Genomic DNA, 22,596 nt, shown 5'->3' on the forward strand with positions numbered 1-22,596 from the left:
AATTTTACCATGACTGATGAAATCCACAAATAAAACATTGACTACATCACTCAATATGAAGGAAGTTTGAAAATGCAGAACACCCAAGAATATCAACTTTTAAAAGTTGTCTTAATGTGCTCCAAGAAATAGGTCCACTGGGAGGATTTTCACAAGTTATTTATGTATCAAAATCATTGCACAGAATCAGACAAATTCAAGGTTTTTCAATTCCCTGTCCATTTGCAGAACTGCCCGCCTACCAACAACCACAAATCATCCTATTCTTCCATATGCAAGTGGAAAAGAAACACTGTAAATCGCTAAACAAAGATAACAGATGAAGTTTGGTATGTGATATCCATAATTCAGAGATTGTACACATTTTGTTTTCTCACTCCTAAACTGTGCCTTTTATTCATAGGAACTTATGGAGTCTACAACCATTTCCCTAGGGGCTGTTTAAGTTTAAGTTTAAGTTTAAGTTTTATTTAATTTGTATACCGCCCTTCTCCTTGGTAGGGACTCAGGGCGGTTCACAGGGCATATATAAAAAAGACAATACAAAAATTAAAAAAGATTAAACCCATGCCCAGTTAAAAACAGTAATACAAATCTAAAACTCCTGACAGCTAAGCTTCCCAGTGAAGAGAAAGAAATCATATTGCTGGCCAATGAAGATAACACATCTCACAGATGTAATGTATTTTCTACAAGTACAACAACTAGAAATCTTTTGCTAACCTGTTGAAAGAGCTGAGATTCACATAATGTTATGTTTTTCATTAACCTGATTGAAACCTGAAATAATACATATTGGAGATTCATGGGAACATCAGATTTAACAAGAAAGACCTGAGTCCTTCTTGTTAAAATATGTACACTTAACACAACCATCTTTGGAATGGAACGGTAGCTCACCACTGAACTATGAAGATTAGCTGCTATGTGAAATACATGACCATAATCTTCCAAAATTTAGGGGCCACATGAGATTCAAGCATGCAGAAATGGTAGTTAATGGAAATAAGAGCCAAGTGCAATGGAACTCATATAAACATATTATGAGTACCTCAGGAGAAAAACAACATCTTATGGGGAAGCATTATATGAGGTAGCTGCAAATATGTGCCCATTTAATTAAGAACACCATTATTTCCATAATTGCTAATTTCAGAGTTGCTAGAATTGTAACTACTTATGAATTGGATAAACATATATTTCAGATTTATATCCATTTTAAGTGTTTCACATGACACTAAATGACACTTGCTTCAACTAAACCTTTTCACTGGTTAGATACAAGAATACTATAGTCACAGGAAGTATTTAAAAATTCAGGAAACAAGGAATTCTACCACAAATAAAACCGTAGAGGAGAATGACACATGAAATGACATCTCAGAAAAAATATTCATGTCTTATTTGGATTTCTTTAAAAATATTTTTAAGGGTTTCAACTTATTTAAAGTAACCATTCAGAACCCATACCCCAAATAAGGCATTGTTTTCGACCTAGCAACACCGAAATAACTCGAACCCCAAAGCAACAGAGGAGGGGCTCATATTTATAGGTTGTTACCAATAACCTTCTCAGGAAGAATTTTGTGGGCCAAATTTGAGTAAATCAAATACAGTATATGCGGTCTCTGTTGGTTCAAAGGCTGCACTTTGCATGGCTTGTTGAGGTCGCTTTCTATAAGCAGCAGGAGCAATGCACACTGCAGATTTAAAGTTTCCACTGTGCTCCTTAAAAACCCCCAATCTGAATTTTTTTTTAAAAAAAAGCACAAAGCAAAATAAAACTAAACTCCTAGCCTGAATTTTTGGGGCCTGCTGAGTGTTGAAGCTCTCAGAAGGCTGCCAAAGCAGTGCTACATCTTGAGGAGAGAGAGTAGACTAATGCAGGGCTTTTCAACCTTTTCACCCATCGTACCACTTTTAGGATATGGCAACATCCGAGTACCACCAGTTGCCTAGCATGGTGTCAAAAACATGACCAAAAAAAAAAGGAAAAAAAGTGATAAAGTACAGGTAGTCCTCGACTTACAACAGTTTGCTTAGTGACTGTTTGAAGTTACAATGGCACTGGAAAAAGTGCCCCCCCCAAGCCACAGCCGAGCAAGACACCTGCCTGCCCACCTGGTGGCACTCTTCCTCCTGTCTGAGGTTTTCACTGTGAGCATTTCTGTTGAGGATTGGCAGCGGGGGGGGGGTGGGGTGGGGGGGTGTTTGGTTTTTATTTCCCCCCCCTCTGCTGGGTGGTTGCAGCAGGTTTTGGTCACTTCACATGACCCTGGGACTCTGACCGTCATAAATATGAATCAGTTGCCAAGCATCACAAGACCCTGGAGATGCTGCAACGTTCCAGCTGATCGACGCTTCCTCTGGGCTCAGCAGAAGTGCCAGGAGCAGCGCTGAGCTCCAGCTGGAGCCTGGTGCTGATCCTGGCGCTTCCGCTGAGCCCTGACAGCCCTGGTCCAGCCATTTCTTGCTCAGGCTTGTGTGGTGTTGCCACTGGTTCAGCTCATTCCCCTCCCCTGCTACCACTTTTATAGGATGGTCACGTACCACCTGCCAGGTGCCAATGTACCACAGGTGGTACGTGTACCACTGGTTGAAAAGCCCTGGACTAATGCATAACTAACAGCTAACCAATCTGGAATCATCCCTGCTGTAAATATGCCATGTCAAGAGACCAATAATATTAGCCAGGAGGGAGGACATATATTTAAAGTCCCAGCCTTCTCTTATACAGGCAGCCCTTGACTTATGATTGCAATTGAGCCATAAAATGGTTCAGCACGATTCACCTGACTTTGTGACCTTTTTTTTGCAGCTATTGTTGAACAAACTCATTGTTTGCTATAGATAATTTTCGCTGGAAACTGGAAGTTAACACCAGTTTCTAGAAAACACGAAAGTTGCAGTCATGTGACTGTGGGATGCTGCAAAAGGCCTTAAATACAGGCCAGTTGCCAAGGGCCCAAAATGAAATCATATGATCATGAGCGCGGGCAACTTTGGAACCGGGTTGTAAGTAACTTGGGTGGGTGTTGTCATTACTTTGAATAGTTGCCAAGCAACCGTATTCAGTCGAGGACTACCTACCCTGGGAGAAATGTAAAGGCACTATTATATCAGCTAACTTCAGAATCATAGGAAAATGGCATACAAAGAACGGCTATGGGATTTGGGTCTGGCATCCACCTGTCTGAGACGATATAGGATCTCCTGCTCGAGCAGGGGGCTGGACTAGAAGACCTCCAAGGTCCCTTCCAGCTCTATTCTATTCTAGACATTGCCCTAAAACTGGGCTGAGCCTTGGAGATTCTTGGTGATGTGGAGTTTGTAAAGGTGGTCCTTGACTTACAACAGTTCATTTAGTGACCATTCAAAGTTACAACAGCACTGAAAAAAGTGACTCAGGACCGTTTTTCACACTCACAACCACTGCAGCATCCCCATGGGTCACATGATCAAAATCCAGATGGTTCATATTTATGACGGCTGCAGTGTCTCAGGATCATGTGATCAGCTTTGGCGGCCTTTTGACAAGCAAAGTCAATGGGGAAGCCAGATTCACTTAACAACCAGAGGTTACTAACTTGTCAGCTGCAGGGATTCACTTAACAACTGTGGCAGAAAAGTCATAAAATGGGGGCAAACTCACTTAACAAATGTTTTACTTAGCAACATAAATTTTGGGCTCTATTGTGGTCATAACTCGAGGACTACCTGTATATATTTTGTTAAGTGTCAGAGATGTACTGCAATAGGCAGTAGTGTGTTCAGCTACTGAAAAAGGCAAGCTTGTACATAAGCCGATAGTATCTTTGGCTTTTTTTTTAAAGCAAGAGTGGGAAAATCAATGCCCCAACCAATACGTAAGTGGCCCCCAACACCTATCTGGGCTATTCCAGCATCCTAAGGTGATGTCATTTTAAAATATCTTTTAATTCAAATATAAGAGTGGGATTGTGCAACACAAAATGCTCCTTTCCCCAAACTTAAAAGCTCCGCTAAAGCCACCAAAATATGGAGTGAAATTGGATTCCCAAACAGTTAACTCTGGGTCATTTTCAGGGACTATAAAGAAAGGAATAGGAAGGGTTTCTTCTCAGAAGCTTTTTGCTGTCCTTTCCCCTAACCCTTAAACCTAACCCCCCCCAGCACAATAAAATAGTATAAAAACATGGAATAATTTCAGTTCTGGTCCCTTCCAGAGATTATATTACTGGAGACCCTCTGCATCTCTTGAAAGGTAAGGAGGCCGAATTCTCTTAAAAGCTTTTACTTTTCCTTATAACACAGCTGATATGATTACCCCCAGAAATCTTTATATTTAGGGTAGTTTGGGAGTTGGATGATTTGGTTTTTCTGTATCAAATGCCTTTTGCCTTTCTGGCGCTAGTGAACACAGTGTTCCTCAACCTTCATTAAGGTATGGGAAAATATGACCACTAACTCCACTCTATATGCTGCCATATATTTCTTTTTCCATAATAGTCACTTATCTTACAAATAACCTCTTTTTAAAAGGGCTTGAGAAGAATCATTACTTCCACCTAAAATAAGCATTCCCTTTGTACAGTACTGAAGATAGTCCACAATTTTTGAAAAATAAAATCCTCAAAGGTATGCAGTTCAGCAAAGTGTTTCTAAACACCTACACACGTTAGGCATAAAATGATCATTTTTACAGCTACAGCTAATAATAGCATGAGCCAACTAATTGCTGTCTAGGATACTTATAGGGCAGTTAAGTGCAAGCAAGGAACCGTCTCTCATTCATGAGAATAAAAACCTCAGCGTAAACATTTGCAGCCAAGTGACCTCAGGCACAGCAAGGTCACAGCAGTTCCACAGTTTAAATATCCCAGTTAAGAGTTTCTCAGCCACCACTTTAAGCTCCAGAAGCTCTGTGTCTGTCTGCAGCTGCGTGCAGCCATTAGGCTGCTTGTTAAAATGCACAGCTTTTCCACACGGCTACTTCTACCTGTTCCCTTTGGCCAGATTAGTCTACCTTAAATGGAAAGGAAGCACTCTTTAAAAAAAAAAAGACTGACTCCATCTTTGCCACTATTGGTATCCTGGGAGCAAATGAAATGAAACCAACCAACCAAAAATCTCTCGTCTTGAAAGAAGAGAAACAATTCAAGTTAAAACAGAATGGCTGCCACTTTTTGTGTCTTTCTTAACTTCTGAATAGATATAGCAAATCTTTTTGGCTTCCTTAAAAAGTAGATTCATTCTGTCTGTCTGTCTCTCCCCCCCCCCCGCCCCCAACTTGGCAATTTTCAGATGTATAGACTTCAACTTCCAGAATTGGAAGTCTGAAATGGTATACTGTAGGGTTTCCTGCCTGAGCAGGGGGTTGGACTAGATGACCTCCAAGGTCCCTTCCACCTTTATTTTATTTTTTATATTATTGTTGTTGTTACTACTATTATTATTATTTCTCAGCAATGGCCATGCTGGCTGGAGAATTCTGGGTACTGAAGGCATTATGAAGTTGCCAAGTTTGAGAAAAATTACTTCAAAAGCAGCTGGATAATTATTCAAATTGGGTCATTTTTTAAAAAAATGATGAAGATAACATTCAAATAAGAAGAGGTCATGTGACACTTTTGGTGCTTGGTAACCAGTCTGCATTTACAGCTGTTTGCAGTGTTCCCTAGCTATGTGACTGATTTGCAAAGCTTTTTCAGAAAGGCAGTATTTATTTCTGGGTTTCGGCAAAAACGTCCCATAGCAAACAATGGATTCACTTAGCGACCGCCACGAAAATGGTAGTAAAATTGGCTTGGTAATATGGGTGACCTGCTTTACAACTGTCACGACTTATGACTGTAATAGGCAGCTCATCAGTTGAGGACTACCTGTAAATGTATCTCCCTTGATGCTATCCACTGGTTTTCTAGGTTTTGGCAGTCCAGATTTGGCAGCCTGAGCCTGACACAGAACAAACTTGCTATCTTAATTATCTACATGCCAGAACTTGACAGACTTTATTGCAAAAAATATATATGCCAACTTCCTAATTAGAATCTAAATCCTATTAAAATAATGGGAAGAGGAGATGATTGGACAAATGCATGAACGTACATTTATGCAAAGCTATTTGGTCTTGAAGACTCAGTATTACCTTCGGACTGGAGTCAGCATACCTTGAAGTACCAGCTGGAACACCATAACAATGTGGAAGGGTAAGAAATCCAGAAACATCTGGTTGATCACTGTGAGAAGCAAAATGCTGGACCAAGATGGACCTTACAAAGTTTAGAAGAGTGTGCAAGCATTGTTATAAGGTATGGTTGGAACCAACATCATACCCAAGATTTGTTTCTCAGCTAATATATACCAGGTCCTGTCTCTGTAAGATAAATAGCACCAAGACTTCTTTTCCTTAATATTTTACACTCTGTAGGCTTTGTCTCAATCCACCACTATCACCTTGCTTTGACTCTGTTAATTGTTTTATAGCATGGTCTTACAGCAGACTAAAACTATGTGCTCCACTTTAGCACGTCTGAGAGACCCAACGAAGAAACAAAAGATGAGTAGCATCTACTCTCTCTCTTGTAGCACAAAACAAGTCTATGCTTGTTTCTGCAATGCACATCAAGCTGCTATGACCGTCTCCAAAATGAAATGTGTCTATTTACGGATGTTATTATGGGAGTGCAGTATACAAGAAAATAATGACATGACAGGCAATAGAATAGATAGGTATTTCTTAGGTAACTCATCGTTTTAGGGTGCTGAACACCCACTGGAACATTCCAGACTTAAGCCAGAAACATGCTGGTTTGCAGGATAGTGAATGATATATTTGGGAAAAGCCTACACATACCAGTCATAGTCAAGAAAATGTCATAGCCTTGAATATAGGCTCATAAAGGAAAGGCAGAGAAATTCACCCCTCTCCTGGCAGCCAGTTTTATTTCCATATGGAGCATTCAACAAGGAGGGTATGAGCGTTTTCTATATCTCAACTCATTTGCTAACATGAAATTCCTGACTTGCATGCACATGCAGCATGGATGTCATCACACACGATCACATTCTGGACACTGTACCAAGCCTTTAGAATTAACAATACTTCTTGGCTTGTTTCAGGTTTCAAATGAAACAGGAACTGCACAGGTTAACTTCACGGTCTGTTTCTGTTACTCCCCTCTGGGAGGAGGTTTTGAAGTATTTGTAGCAGGACTACCAGGTTGTATAGTAGCTTTGTTTCTTATGCCATCCACTTGGTAAAATCTCAAATTTGTTTTTCTCGCCATGTATATGTATACATCCGAAGTAGACTGTGTTGTTTCTCTGGGTCATGTATGTGTATGTGAGTATATGCGTAAATTTTTTTTGGGTCATGGTTATGCAGTGTATATAGGAGGTGGTTACCCTTCGAGAGCTCTATGCAATGACATCTCATTTTAGTGTATGGTGATTAACGTACATTTAAAGTGACGATGAAGTTATTATTCTATTTTAATTCTATTCTAAGTGGTAAGGCTGGTGTACGCTGTTTCTGCAAAAGCTCCTAGCAAGGCCTAACTCTCTGGCCTTCCTGCTCCTGAATTTCCCAGCACCTTCCTTCTGTCACTTGCTGACACTCTTAGATTTTTCCTTGCTCCTCTGAAGCATTTCTGCCCCAAACAGGAGAGCACCTTGTTGTTCTATGCAGAAATGAAAACACCTGACACTTGGTTCAGGCATGGTTCACCCTAAAGCATGGCTGGCTCAGGAATTCTGGGAGTTGAAGTCCACGAGTCATAAAAGAGCCAAGGTTGCCTACCCCTGCCCTAAAGTGTTTGTTCCGTACACAGAAGACTGCGCACTACTACCGTGCAACTAAACGAGAGCTAGTCTGGTGTAATCGTTAGGACACCAGGCAAGAGACTCTGAGAGGCCCTGAGCTATAATCCTGCCTTAGGCATGAAGCTGGCCAATTGACCTTGGGACAATCCTTTCTGCCTAGGAATCAGGCAAAGGCAATCCACTTCCGAAATCTTGTCAAGAAAATTGTAAACACTTGTCCAGGTAGTGGCCAGGAATCAAGGCTGACTCAAAAGCACTGCGTGCACCCACATGTCACTCAAGCTATTCAGACTTTTAACTTCCATATATCCAAGCCATGATGGCAAAGGCTCATAGGCTGGTGATATATCCGAAAGACACCAAGTTACCAAACCATACTTAAAGAACACACTTAAAGAACTAATGCTTAAGCAAATTCTCTTTCAAGTGAAGATCCATCTATACCTAAGGACAGAACAAAATTACACAGTAAATCCTGTGAAGCCTACTTCCTACCGATACTGGGAGACAAGATGAATCAAGTTTTTTTTAAAAAAAATTTCCCTGCTCTTAAAAATGGAACTTGCCTCCTGTTCTGCAGATTTGAATGCCAGATACAAGGGTATACCGGCTTAGCTAGTCTCACAATGTAATTATTATTAGCAAAAAAGAATTACTGGAGTAATTAACTTTTGATTATAAAAATGGGGTGGAGCAGAATTTAGTGAAAAGCATAGCGATTTTCTACGCGTTCAACTTAAGCTGAGCAAAGGGGGGGAAGGCTTCAAACGTGAACCACAGAAATGGGGAGCCTCTGGCTTCAGGGTCTCTTTCCTTGACCTCTTGGCCTCCAGAGCAGAGTCCACAATGCTGATGAACACAACCACAATCTTCATTTTTTTTATTTGTTGTGGGTTTTGCAGCCTGGCTGCTGGAGCAGTCTGGGCTATTTTCATGTGTTACGGTTTCCTTCCTCATTGCTTCTCAGCATTTTCTGAGGCATCCCGTGTTTGGATCTGGTACAACTGATCAGCTAGCTGGGTCTCCTGCTCCCCCCCCCCCCAGCTGTCTCTATACGGTCTGGAGCTGACACGGCAGCATTATTTTTTTTAAAAAGCAAAGTATGGCTTTTTATGCCTTCTGATTTTAGGAATACTATTCATTGACTGTGAGCGAAGCAATCCTTCTAGCAGATACCGAAAGACCTGTTTCTGAGTTATGAATCACTTCTGTAACGTGGTTGTGGAAATCTGTAACTTAAAATGGATCTCTGACTCAATGACTTATTTTAATGTAGACATGCTATTTGAGAGCAGGTGGTAAACTGCAGATATTTGAAAATTTAATGACACCGAAGCATATAATCACTGTACTGAGACAGATGTAGGCATTATATTTAATAGTACTTAGGAAAACAGCACCATTTTTTTAGATTTAGTTTAATCTAAATCTTAGCCTCAAAATCAAATTAGAACAATTCTGAAAATGCTTTAACTAGAGTTCAACAGACTTAAATTAGACCACATAGTTACGTTATCCCATGTTTGCCTGGAAATGTTTAAAAAAGAAGAATCAGCTATAAAGTGTCGGGTATAAATATTTTAGGTTAAGTCTATTTATAATAAAACCTAGTGCAAACATATTTTAGAGCTAAACCCATACTCATAACTTCTGAGAATCTACTATATTGATCACTTTCAATCAACATACAACACAATATTTCAGGTATTTTTAAAATTATAGCTTCATAAACAAAATGAAGCATGAAGACACAGACATTTGTTATGCAGATAGCTCTCGACTTATGACCATCATTTACAATTGTTTGAAGGAACCATGGCTGTGGAATGGGGCGCTTTAGGGCCTGTAAAGCATTCCATCTGTTGTAAAATGTCATGCCCCTTGTAGTTATGTTACAACATTTTGGGTGCTTGCCTTTATGACTGGTTGCAACTTCCTGTGGTCAGGTGGCCATAATTTGCGATTGTTTTTTGCCCAGTTTACAGCATTTTTTGCTAGTTTCTGCCCAAACCATGTCTAATCGGAATAATAGGTTTGCTTAACAACTATGGTGATTTGCTTAATGGCCATCACAGAAAGTATAAAAAAAAATCAGGTCAGCGGGTGCCTCAATTTATGACAGCAATGACCTATGACCAGATTTTTAGGCCAGAAAGGGTTAGAAAACCGGGAGGCTGTGAGTTCCAGTCCTGCCTTAGGCATGAAAACTAGTTGGGTGATTTTGGGACAGTCATTCTCTCTCAGCTCAACCCACCCAAACAGGGTTGTTGTTGTGTGGAAAACGGGAGGAGGAAAAAATATTAGCTATGTTCTGAGGCTTGAGTTGTCTACAAAAATAGGAAAGATGGAATAAAAATAAATAGGTTACAAATTAATTAAATCAAAAAACTTTCATTAAAATACGCCTAACAAAAACATGCAGAAAGTCCCACTTTAGAGCTCTCACAGCTGTCAAACAAAAGCAGTATCATCAACAGCCAGCATGTGCCAAAGAGGCTCTGAAACCAGAGATGATCTGAGCAGGAATCACTGGCAGAACTGCCTCAATCAGCACCATTCCTTAGCCTCGAGACCGCAGGCCGGTCTCCTTGTCTCAGATTGTCAGCCTCATCTTTCACCTCATCCTCTTCCTTCATCAGACTTTATAGGGTCCCCCACCCCCACTTGCAGCAATCTCTCTCTCTCAGATTAGTTTCAATCTCTATTTCTCTTCCAAGCCCAAGAATGCACAGGCTGCCACATTTTATTCTCATATGATAACATTTTGTGAGAGAAAATTGGGAGGATTTGAGCACCTGTTTCTCTGAGCCAAAATTGGAGGGGGGGGGCAGAGGTTAGAAAGCCAGCAGTGATATGAGAGCACTGTGTGTTTTACCAAGAATGTTACATGTGCAACTATCATCCTATTAAACAGAAATTATGCTGTGTATTCAAATCCAGTTACAAGATGTTCTTTTGAAGGAAGATAGCTGACCTATATAATCTGGGAGAGACAGATTATGCCCTCACACTTGATTAATATTATCATCCAGATCCATGGCTTTTATATGAAGCACAATTGGCTCAGTTTGGATAACATACAGAGCTAAAACGAGTCCTCAATATGAGCACCAGCTCAATGTACTGAACCAGCCTGAGTGGCGTAGAATTGTCACAATCATGTAGTTTTATACAAATCGTAGTTTTATACAAGAATGTGACAATTCTACGCCACTCAGGCTGGTTCAGTACATTGTGCTGGTGGTCATACTAAGGACTCGTTTTAGCTCTGTATGTTATCCAAACTGAGCCAATTTTGCTTCATATAAAAGCCATGGATCTGGATGATAATATGAATCAAGTGTGACGGTATCAGAAAAGCAGGAAGTCATAGTGAAAAATGATCCTTTTCTTTGAGATAAATCCCTTGCTACACACCATGATACTCCTTTGGAACTCAGTGGCTTACGGGGTGGGTAATATAAACATTACAGACCACTGAATTTGTGATGGGTTAACTTCCAGGGGAACGTCTGTATGAACCAAAGGTTGGAGACATATGTGAAATGGATAAAGGTAAAGGTAAATGTTCCCCCGCACATGCGTGCTAGTCGTTTCCAACTCTAGGGGCCGGTGCTCATCTCCATTTCAAAGCCGAAGAGCCAACACTTGTCCGAGGACGTCTCAGTGGTCATGTGGCCGGCATGACTAGACGCCAAAGGTGCACGGAACGCTGTTACCTTCCCACCGTAGTGGTCCCTATTTTTCTACTTGCATTTTTTACGTGCTTTCGAACTGCTAGGTTGGCAGAAGCTGGGACGAGTAACAGGCGCTCACTCTGTTATGCGGCACTCAGGATTTGACCCGCCAAATTGCCAACCTTCTGATCGATAAGCTCAGTGTCCTAACCCACTGAGCCACCGCATCCCGTGAAATGCCTTGTGTAAATATGTGTTGGAGTCAAGCACTAAAGTGTAGCTGGGTACCAGTGGCTCGCAGAAAATACAGATGTGTACTCCTGAAAGCCAAATTTACATTACTGTTTAAAAAAACAAAAGCAGAGACCTCATTCTGCTGAATGGGGGAATTCTGGGAGTTGAAGTCCACGCATCTTCAAATTGCCAAGGTTGAGAAACACTGTCCCAAAGGTGCTTCTTCCAAAAGGCAACTGGACTTTTTTTTTCTTTTTCTTTGAAAATGTTCTTGGATGAGAAATGAAACATTTTCAAGGAAAAAAAACCCCAAAGAAAATCCAGCTGCCTTTTGGAAAAAACACCTTTGGGACAACCAGGACTTGGATGATTTGAGAATATCCACAGAGGTTGAGAAACACATGTTAAAGAGAAATCAGTGATAAAATGAAAATGGGAAATTCAGCTATTTTAGAGAAAAAGTATGGGACACACACACACACACGGCCATAAAAAATGTGGTGGTGGATGGAATAAAACTTTGGATATAGTCACTTCTGTTGAGAAATAAGCTGGAAAAACGCCTTCATGAGAAACTTGTTTGGGAACCTGGCCAGCACTGTCAGTTGATAAATGTCCTTCATCTAGACCTCTTCCCAATGACAAGCTGTGATTCTTCCATAGATATCTCTGCAAAATCTTTCAATCAACCTTTATCTATTATCTACCCTTATTCTACATCCCTCAAACTTGCAAAGCACATAGTATTTTCATTATCCATGCATATCGTATGTCTGGAGTGTGCAAGTTTCTGCTTGCTAGTGATTGCTAGAAGGCAGCAGACAGTCTTTCAGGACTAACCAGCTGGTTCTTCCTGCAGACCATGGAACTCTTTGGTAACCGTCTTTTAATCCAGAATTTGAAGGCATTTATCTTCTTCCTCCTTGTCAACATCCACCCTTATTCCATATATTACCATCGAAAAAGCCATTGCTTTAACTGTTCTGAGCCAGTTTGATCTAATAGGTAAGATACTGGACTAGGAGTTTGGAAACTGAGTTCTAGTGCTGCCTTAAGACAGGGAAGCCAAGTGGTTGACCTTAGCCAGTCACTTTTAAACACTCCTAAAACAAGGCAAGGGAATGCTGTCAAGAAAACTGCATGGATTTATTCAGGTAGTATGACCTTTGTTGTAATAGCAATTCCTTCATACTTCATGATCTAGAGCAGGACTCAGGAATTCTGGGAGTTGAAGTCCATGAGTCATAAAAGAGCCGAGGTTGCCTACCCCTGATCTAGAGTCTAAGTTTACAATTGTATTTCGGCCTACAATTATTTTGTTTTCTCCAGCACACTATCCTACATTTATTCTTAAGCTCAGGAAACCAAAACCGTTTATCACATTCACTTCTTAGCAGTCAACTGTGAATTCACAAAGCGTGCTAGTTGAGGTTACCTTTGTCTTTTTAATATTTAACATTAACCCAGATTTTTTTACTTTCCAGTTTTACTTCTTTAATGAGCACTTTTAAGCTTTTAATCTGATCAAGCGGTGCCGTCTGCCTATCTCATATTGTTAGCATTTCAACATTGCCAGTTGTCAGTTCTTCCAGACCTGCTATACCTACAATATATTCACTGTAAATTAAAATAGTCACGGGGACAACATGCATCCTTGTTTCATTTCCTCCGCTACCCTGAATCACTGTGTTTCTCCAAACTCAGTTCTTACAGTAGCTTCTTGTTCACTGTAAAGATTCCTCAAAAGAATAACCAAGTGTTCCAATATATCCATTAACTTTAATAAGTTCTTCATTCTGGTATGAACTGTACTGTCAAAGACCATATTGGAGTCAGTAAAGCAAAGGTAAATCTAAAATTATCTTATTCTCTCCATTATTCCTATATTAATTTTCTAATACTAATTTTTTAGATGTTTTTCTTAACCCCACCCTTGTTATTTTTATAAATAACCTAAGGCGGCAAATATACTTTTCTCCTATTTTCCCCACTACAGCAACCCTGTGAGGTGGGTTGGGCTAACACAGCCACTACCGGTATCACAAGTCACCCAGTCTAAGGTGGGACTAGAACTCAGTCTCCTGGTTTACTTAAACCACTATACCAAACTGCCATATGTCTTTTCTAATATTCACCTGATCATCTGACATTCCATTTTCCATGCATGGCTCTAGTTTTCTTTGTAAGAATGTAAAAAAAAGTTGGTTGGCCATGAGGATTTTATGCAACATTTTGGTAATTAGTTCATTCTCTAGATATCTCCTGAGTTTTTGTAATCTAACCTTGTCCACATGGAAGCTTCAGCACTTTAGTTGCTTCTTCTCCAACAATGGGATTTCTTTCTCACATGGTGCTTTTTTTATTGGACAACTCTCTTTATTTCTTATACATCATTCTTTAATGGAATTTGTTCCTGAATTTACAGTATTCTTTCTCTACAACTGTTGCTGTCATTCTATAAATCTGTTTGGAAATGGTTTCAGTATAGTTTATTTACTTGGATTAGATCTATTCCAGGATTAATTCTGAGTAATGTTATTTTACTTCTAAATTTTCTTCTAATTTCCATGATTATCTTGAAAGCTTCTCTCATTTTCTTCCTATTTTCGTCCATATCTTCACATTCTTGATTGAGATCTCGCTCTTTGTCCTTTTAAAGCTGTCATTTGCATTCAGTAGTCACATACAGGCAACCCTTACAATCTGTAGGATCTGTATTTGCAAATTCACAAAAATGTTTTTGTAACCCCAAAAATCAATACTCCTGGGGCCCTCACGCTGATCTGCGGATATGGAGAGAAGCAAAACACTGGAATTGCCCAACTAATTTGGAATTTGCAGCATTTTCACAGAATGTAATTACCATGAATAATGTTAATTGTCTGTATCCGTATTGCTCAAGATTTACCCTCCATCTTTTTCAGCTAGCATAACAACTTGTTCTGAAACTATTTGGATCTTTTCTTCCTTTAAAATTTTAGGGTTTTTTTTTTAAATTTCGGCTTCTACTTTTCCATAGGAAGCTCTATTTTGCATAAGACCAAATATCCATTCAGTCAAAACTTGCTGACATGTGTTTTTTGGGTTTATTTTCTAAGTCCACATATGACCCCAATAATTCATGATTTTTTTTTCACCGTCTGAAAATGTTTTATCTGACTGAACTGCATTTCTCCAGGTTCTGTTTCCGATTATTTAGCTAATGTTGTCCATCTGGTGATATCCAGATGCAGAATCCTCATTTATGTTGCTTAAAGCAGATATTGGCAATGAAAAAGTAATTCTCTCTGCAAATTTTCTTCTATTATTCTATTTATCTAAATAAATCTTCCTGTAATGCTAGGCTCCCTTAAATGTACATAATTTTAGATATTTACATGTGAACACTTAACTTCGTAAAGAATTCCCTAATTTCTTCTAATTACATCTATAACAAGGATATAAAATTAGATAATTTTAATAGATATAACCCTATTGGATTGCAGGTAATAAAAACATATTCTGAAATGCCCTGTTTAGAATCTTAAGTTTACCATCACTACCACAAAAAGTGAACAAAGGACTTGGGAAAATGTAATGGTATAAATTAAATATGACTGGAATGAATTAATTTTTCACAGGATCCTCCTGTGAGAAACTAAAAATTAAGAGCCATACCTGTTTCTTCTGTTTTAAAGAGAACACATTATGGGCCATAAGAAAAGTTTTGGTCACCACGATGTAAAAAAGATATTGAGACTCTAGAAAGAGTGCAGAGAAGAGCAACAAAGATGATTAAGGGACTGGAGGCTAAAACATATAGGGAACGGTTGCTGTAATTGGGTATGTCTAGTTTAATGAAGAGAAGGACGAGGGGTGATATGATAGCAGTGTGCCAATGTCTCAGGGACTGCCACAAAGAAGAGGGGGTCAAGCTATTCTCCAAAGCACCTGAAAGCAGGCAGGATAAGAAGCAATGGATGGAAACTAGTCATGGAGAGAAGCAACCTAGAACTAAGGAGAAATTTCCTGACAGTTAGAACAATTAATCAGTGGAACAACTTGCGTCCAGAAGTTGTGACTGGAAATTTTTAAGAGATTGGACAACCAGAGGGTTTCTTGCCTGAGCAGGGGGTTGGACTTGAAGACCCCCAACTCTTCTCTTCTCTTCCCATTCTAAAAGCTGCCAGGCATTTTGCCTCCATTAGAACTATAAATTGTCCTGCCAAATCCACAACTCAAAGTACTGAGGACCTTGTACACAAGCAAGACACGTTTCCACTAGAATTTCTATAAAACTCAGTTCAAGAATTCAGATGCATCAACTGTGTCCAACAAGGAGTTTGAAGAGCATGTCAGGTATAGCAACATTAGTTATTCATGAAACACTTATTTGGAATCAACTGTGAACTTTAGAAACATGCACCTTTGTTTTCCTGTTCTTTTTCTGGGGCCTTCAGACTTGTAGAACTAGATCAGTGCTACAGACAAAACAACCTTTCACACTATTACTATTGTTAATAACAGGAAGAAGTTTTTAAAATTCTTGGGATAACTGATAAGGAGCAGCTGAGTTACTAATCTAAGTTCTAGATATATTGTTCAAATCAAAAGGCCTTGTACCTTTAAATGTACCTTTGGATGCATGGACAAAAGGCCCACACTTTCTCCACTGACATTTATAATTTCAGTGGCACCTTAATTTCCAAGGTGTGAGAGGTGTCTAGATTTGGAAATGTTCCTCTCAACCACACTAATATGAAAAATCAAATCATTGGTCTACCCATTCTTATTTCCTGGAAATCCTTTTTGCTAGAAATGCTGTGACTGGATACCAACACTCTCCACCCATATACCAAGTGAATGAAGTTGTTCCTGCCAAATATTATAATTCTACTTTCATGGTGAACTCTGGCCTGGTATTATGTACTTGTGCCTATGTGAGAAAATGTATTATGTACCGTATTTTCCAGTGTATAAGACGACTTTTTAACCCATGAAAATCATCTCAAAAGTTGGGGGGGGTCGTCTTATACGCCGGAAAATACGGTAATGTAGGCTAGACTTTGCGAAAAAAGTTCTTTTTTATCTCCTTTTTAAAAAACACCTTTCACTAATCCCTAAAAGGATATATCTCTAAGTGGCACATATCATTTACTATAAAAATTGAGAGTCCTCTCTGAAACCAATAGATTGGGAAGTTTCTATATGAGATTTAACAAATTATTCCAACTATGGTTAAAACGACCAGTGTCTTTAGCCACCCAGTCCGCACAATGCAACTTGATGCTAAAAATGGGCAAACGTAAGAAAATTGCTAGTTTCCTCATTTTAGAACAAATTCTGTTCAGATTCCTTTTCTTCTACCCTGGCCTCATTATTGTTTCTCCTTTGAAATTCTTTTGACATTTTGCTTTTACTCTGTAATTTGGTCCTTATCACAATTTTCAACCAATGCTTAATTTAGTTTCCATGCTACCAGTGTATGACAAAATCTCTTCCTTCCTATTTTCATTTCTTTCTCACACTCTATAAGGGCAGAGGAGTCTTACTGGTCAGTCCCTGGATCGTTTCAGGTGCTTTCAGAAACATTAGAGAGGACGAGGCCATCGTAACACCAATAGCCAGCTAGATATAGGCTTTCATCCCCCACAACTGCTAGATCAGCTTCTGTAATTTCAAGAACGACATATCAAGAATAAAAGTAGCACGTGTGTGTTTAGAATTTTTCTTTTCCTATTGTGGCTCAACTATATCTGTCAATTAGATTGAGATGGGTGACTACAGGTAGTCCTCGAGTTTTATTTTTATTTTATTTATTTTAATCCCATTTATATCCCGCCCTTCTCCGAAGACTCAGGGCGGCTTACAGGCTTAGCAGTAGCCTTCATTCTATGTATATGCCTGCTTGTTAGGGCTTTCACACACACACCCCAAGCGGCATTATTACAAAGTCAGCTTATTGCCCCCAACAGTCTGGGTCCTCATTTACGAATGTAATGGAGCCGGCCCATTCTACTCGTAACTCAAGTACTCGTAGGGGTGAATCTTGTATCTTGAACGAGATCACTTCCTGCTTTCGCCCACACATTCGCTAATAGAATGGGTGGGCGAATGCATGGTTTGCTACATGAGCATGATGTATCTCAGGGTGGGGAAGGCCAGGGGGTGGGGGCTAGTGATGGAACAGGCCCCCAAGGCCTCCCTGACCCAGTAAATTACCTCATGCTTCCCCCTCCCTACCTGCTGGACTCACCTTGAGAAGATCTGTCTCCTCTCTGCTGTGGTTTCTGCCTTAGTGGGAAAGGAGAGTCAGTGGAAGCTCCTGGATGCCGTAATATCATGCAAGTTCAGGCACCCACCCTCTTTTGCAGAGAATGGGTGTCTGAACTCTTGTGAGATCATGGACCCCAGAAATTTTCATTTTCGGCATAACACTGTGCCTTTCTCCTGCTCCCCCACTCCTCTCTATTACCACCGGATTCACTGCGTTTCCAAGGGTCCCAGAGGCGCTCAAACACTTTTTATCCGAACAAAGATGCAGTGATCCCCTGTGTTTTCAAGCACTCCATTTGCTCACAGATGGAGCTTCTGGTCTCCCCAAGGTCTCTGTTCAGATAAAAAGTGTTCCAGTGGTGGTGGAAAGGAACAGGGCGGGGGGGGGGGAGGGGAGGGAGAAAGCAGGAGACAGGCACAGTGTTTGCACCAAAGATGAACTTTTCTGGGGTCCATGATCTTGCGAGTTCAGGCACCCATTCTCTGCAAAAGAGGATGGGTGCCTGAACTCATGCGATATTATGTCATCCAGGAGCTTCCACTGACTCTCCTCTCCCTCAAAGGCAGAAACCATGGCAGAGAGGAGATAGATCTTCTCGAGGTAAGTGAGTCCAGTGCAGCAGGAAGGGAGGGGGAAGCAGTTGTGGAGAGCAGGGAGGAATAGGGTGAATGTTGCAGAGCCTCTGCAGTTGTTCGCAAGGGTGATCGACTGCCATGGTGCTGCAACAGTCGTAATTTCGGAACTTGCTTGTAAGCACTAGGGGGCGCTTATCACGTAACTTCGAACGAGCATTAAGTGAACGCTCATAACTCGGAGATTACCTGTATAGAATTTGAATAAATAAATATGATGAAAGTGGAAAAATTGAGAAAATACTTTATATTCAGTCTACTACTTTTATTTTTTGAACATTGTGCTATATGCGTTTGTGACTTTGAGTCAGTGTGGTTTCCTGGCAGTTACCTGCACAATAGTAATCCCTTCAGTTTTCTTGGCAAAAATTTTGAGAAGACATTTGCCTTTCCTCTTAGGCCTGAAAGAGACAAGCCCAAGGTCATGTAGTTTTACGTCTAAGGTGGAACTAGAACTCATGGTCTCCTGGTTTCTAGCCTGGTGCCTTAATTTCTACACCAAACTGGCTTTCTAAATGGACTCAGATGGAACCAGCCATGATTGTGTTCAGTGTTAACTGAAAGCTGATAGTTCATTTGCAAAACAAGGATTCTTCACAACTTAAGTCTGCTTAAAAATAATCTAGGCTAGATAGGAAACATCCCCAATTTAGAAGAAAGAGGAAAACATCCCACCACAATTAATGAGTCAGAACACCGTGCAGAATGAGCAAACCCAAGTTATAGGTCAGTTACCTTCTCTATTAAACAAGCAAGTTCCCAAAAATCCTTCCCCCTAGATTCCCTTCATAGAGTTGGTGTTTCTGAATCAAAATGTGGACTCAAGACCACTTTGCACAGAAAATAATTTACCATAGCGATGACAGGTACTCCTCCCTTAGCAAATGATTCATACAATGACCATTCACAGTTAACAATGGTGATGAAAAAGTAACCTTACGACGAAACTAATATTATTATTTATCCTTATTATCTTCCTTGCTGCCCCCTTTACTGGTATTATGATTATTCTATTGCTTCCTATGTACACTGGGTGCTTTTGTAACAGAGACAAATTCCTTGTGTATTTAATCACACTTGGCCAAATAAGGTTAATTCAATTCAGTTCAAACTTCACATTTACAACCTTCACAAGTCTCTAAACAAAAGAAAGCTAAAGTCAGATCACAAGCATGACACTTAATGACTTAAGTTGCCAGTCTCAATTGTGGTGACTATATGACAACTCCATGTACAATGAATTGTATTGGTGTAAACCTATTTAGCTATATATCCTTTCCTTATGCCATGCCACTCATTTCTTTACTTTATTATTTCTTATTTATTTTCTGTTTTTGTTTGATGGGTATGTACGTGGGATGGATTGTGAATATTCTGTCTGGCTGTTCCTCCCCAAAACATGGGACCTTGTATCTGAATAGTTATTTGGTAGTGAAATTTCCTAGCACCCTATAACCTCTGCTCTGAAAATATAATCAACAAATGTTGCTCAACATGGTGAAAGCCTCCTGTATAAAAGATTTGTTTCCCAGACCTTTCCTTATAAACCCCACCCATTTTTCAAAGTGTCACTGCTTCAGCTGCTTTACCTGCAAGACCATTTCTTACCCATTCAAAACCAAGCTTCCCCTACAATTTCAACATACTTCCCTCTGTTCCTCCTATCTAGACATCTAGATCCTGTATTAAATCCTTTTGTCAAATTTAGATTTGACACATTAGGCCATTTCCCTACTTCCCAACCTAACTATCCCGATTCAGGCCAAAATTCCTCTTACTCAGCATGCAATGTTGCAACCCAGAACTATAAGTTTTGAACACCATTATCCACTCCCTAATGAGAGGCAGAGCATGCCTCTCATTGATTCCAGATGGCTGCAAGGGCACCCTCTTTTCACCCATTCAGAGCCAACCCTTTCCCCAAACTTTTCACAGCTAGGAGCCACCCAAAGCAAACCTTCCCAAATCCCAAAGCGAACATAAGATAGAGGAAGAAATTCTAATAGAATTCCAGCTTTCTTTTTGGGGGTGGCAGCGAAAGAGAACGGATCCCCTTTTCCTGCCACCCCCTTCTCCTCCACCCGCTCATCTTTTATCACCTTCTCTAAAATAATCTAGTGCCCATCAAAGTGCTTTGGGAATCGGACTCCCATCTTCCTCCCCAGCTGGGGTCGATGGGAGTAGGAGTTCCCAGTCTGGGAGAAATCGCTGTCCAAGCTTCCCCACCTCGGCTTGCATGATCCCCCAACGGGACGCCCCCCTCCCCATTAAGGAATACCCCCCCCCGAGACCGGTCGACCTCGAGGCCCACGCGCGGGACCGCCCCAACTCACCCTGCCGGCCCACGATCTCGGCCACATGCTCGGAGCTGGGCACCGGGACACACTCGGTCGTGTTGACGCTCTTCCTTCGCAGCAGCGCCGCTTGCTCTCCGTTCAAGACCGATCCGGGCGACATCCCGGCCACGGCCGCCGCTCCGGGCAGCCCGTAGGATTGCGAGAGCATCGCCGCCATCACCCCGGCGTGGACATCGTCGCCGGGCCCGTAGAGCGCCCCGCCCAGCGCTCCCGCCTCGGGCGCCTCAAAGGCCGAGCCGGCGGGGAGAGGCAGAGCAGGGACGGGCGGTAGCAGCACCGAGCCCAGCCCCGGGGGCAGCAGCGGCGGCGGCGAGGCCGGAGGGGGCAGCAACAGCAGCGAGGCCGGGCCGCAGATACCGCCGCCGCCTTCCCCAGGCTCCAGGAAGCCCTCCTCCTCGTCGTCCTCTTCTTCCTCCTCGGCGGCCTCGTCTTCCTCGTCGTCCGGCGGCTCCTCCAAGTCCAGCTCCAAGTCGCCGCCGTCTCTTTCTCCTTCTTCAGGCGCCGCCTCCTCTTCTTCCTCCTCCTCCTCCTCCTCGTCTTCTTCGTCCGGCTCCCGGGAGGCCTCGTCCCCGCACTCCCGGAGGCCCAGGCCGGCCAGGCGCTCCCTCAGCAGCCCCGTGTCCGGCAGCAGCGGCGGCGGCTGAGGGAGAGCCGGCAGCGGCGGCGGCTGAGCGTGGTGGTGTTGGAGCAGCAGGCCCGGAGGCGGCCTGGGTGGGGCCGGCAGTAGCAGCCGCGCTCCCAGGTCGGGAGGCTCTTCGGGAGGCGACGGCGAGGCGCTGCCGCTCGGCATGGCCGGCCAAGGCGGCGGAGAAGACGGGGACGGCGAAGCGCTCCGGCTACGCGGGGCCGGGGGACATGCTGCTGTTGTTGCTGCTGCTGCTGCGGCGACGGCGGGCTCTCCGGCCGCTGCTTCCTCCTTCTCCGCCGCCGCCGCCGCTGTCTCTTGGGGGGCGGCCTGGGCGTTGCTGCCGCCGCCGCCGCCGCCGGCGACGCTGATGGCGCTGCTGCTGCTGCTGCCGCCGCCACGGCCCGCGCTCGGCTCAGCGCTTCCTTTGTTCCATGGCGGTGGTGGAGGCGGCGGCGGCTGCTGCTTCCCCCCGCCGGCTCCAGCGGCAGCGGCGGCCGCAGGCAGCAGCAGCGGCGGCGGCGGTGGCGGCTCGGGCAACTCCAGCCCCGCCCCGCGCCGCTCCCCCAGCTGGGCGATTGGGTGGCGGCCGCGCGGGGGCAGCAGGGCCCGCGGATGGTCGGGGCGCGCGGGAAGCGGCGGCGGCGGCTGCGCCTGGGATTGGCGGGCGGGCGCGGGGCCAGCGGCGACTGCGGGGAGCGGCGGCGGCGGCGGCTTCTCTCGCTCCTTCTCCGCCTCCGGTCCTCCGGTCCCCGCGGACAGCATCCACACGCGCGCACCCTTCTGGCTCTGCCCAATCTCGGCTGCGGGGAGGGCGGCCCGGGATTGTTGGGTTGGCCCGGCGGGTATTGTGACGGGGCGCCAGGGAAAACCGGGGAGATGAAAAGGCGGCGCAAGGCGGGAAACCGGACGGCGCGGACCCGGACCGCTTGGGGTCGGGAGGCGGAAAAGGGACGGTCTTCAGACGGCTCCGTGGAGCTGGGGCCGAAACCGCCCCCCCCCTTTTTTTTTG

At 42.8% G+C, this 22,596-nt stretch overlaps 1 protein-coding gene across 1 annotated transcript in view; it reads right to left on the reverse strand.

The window, feature by feature from the left end:
• Positions 1 to 22,064, reverse strand: part of MEX3C (mex-3 RNA binding family member C) — a 39,781-nt gene extending 17,717 nt beyond the window's left edge. The window contains exon 1 of the mRNA XM_081316491.1: positions 20,936 to 22,064. Coding sequence (XP_081172617.1) covers positions 20,936 to 21,749 — 814 coding nt within the window. The 5' untranslated portion in view covers positions 21,750 to 22,064. The remainder of the gene's footprint in view (positions 1 to 20,935) is intronic.
• Between the last annotated feature and the right edge of the window lie 532 nt (positions 22,065 to 22,596).

This window comes from Vipera berus (genome assembly GCF_964194415.1).
Source record: "Vipera berus genome assembly, chromosome: 2".
Taxonomy (NCBI): Eukaryota; Metazoa; Chordata; class Lepidosauria; order Squamata; family Viperidae; genus Vipera; species Vipera berus.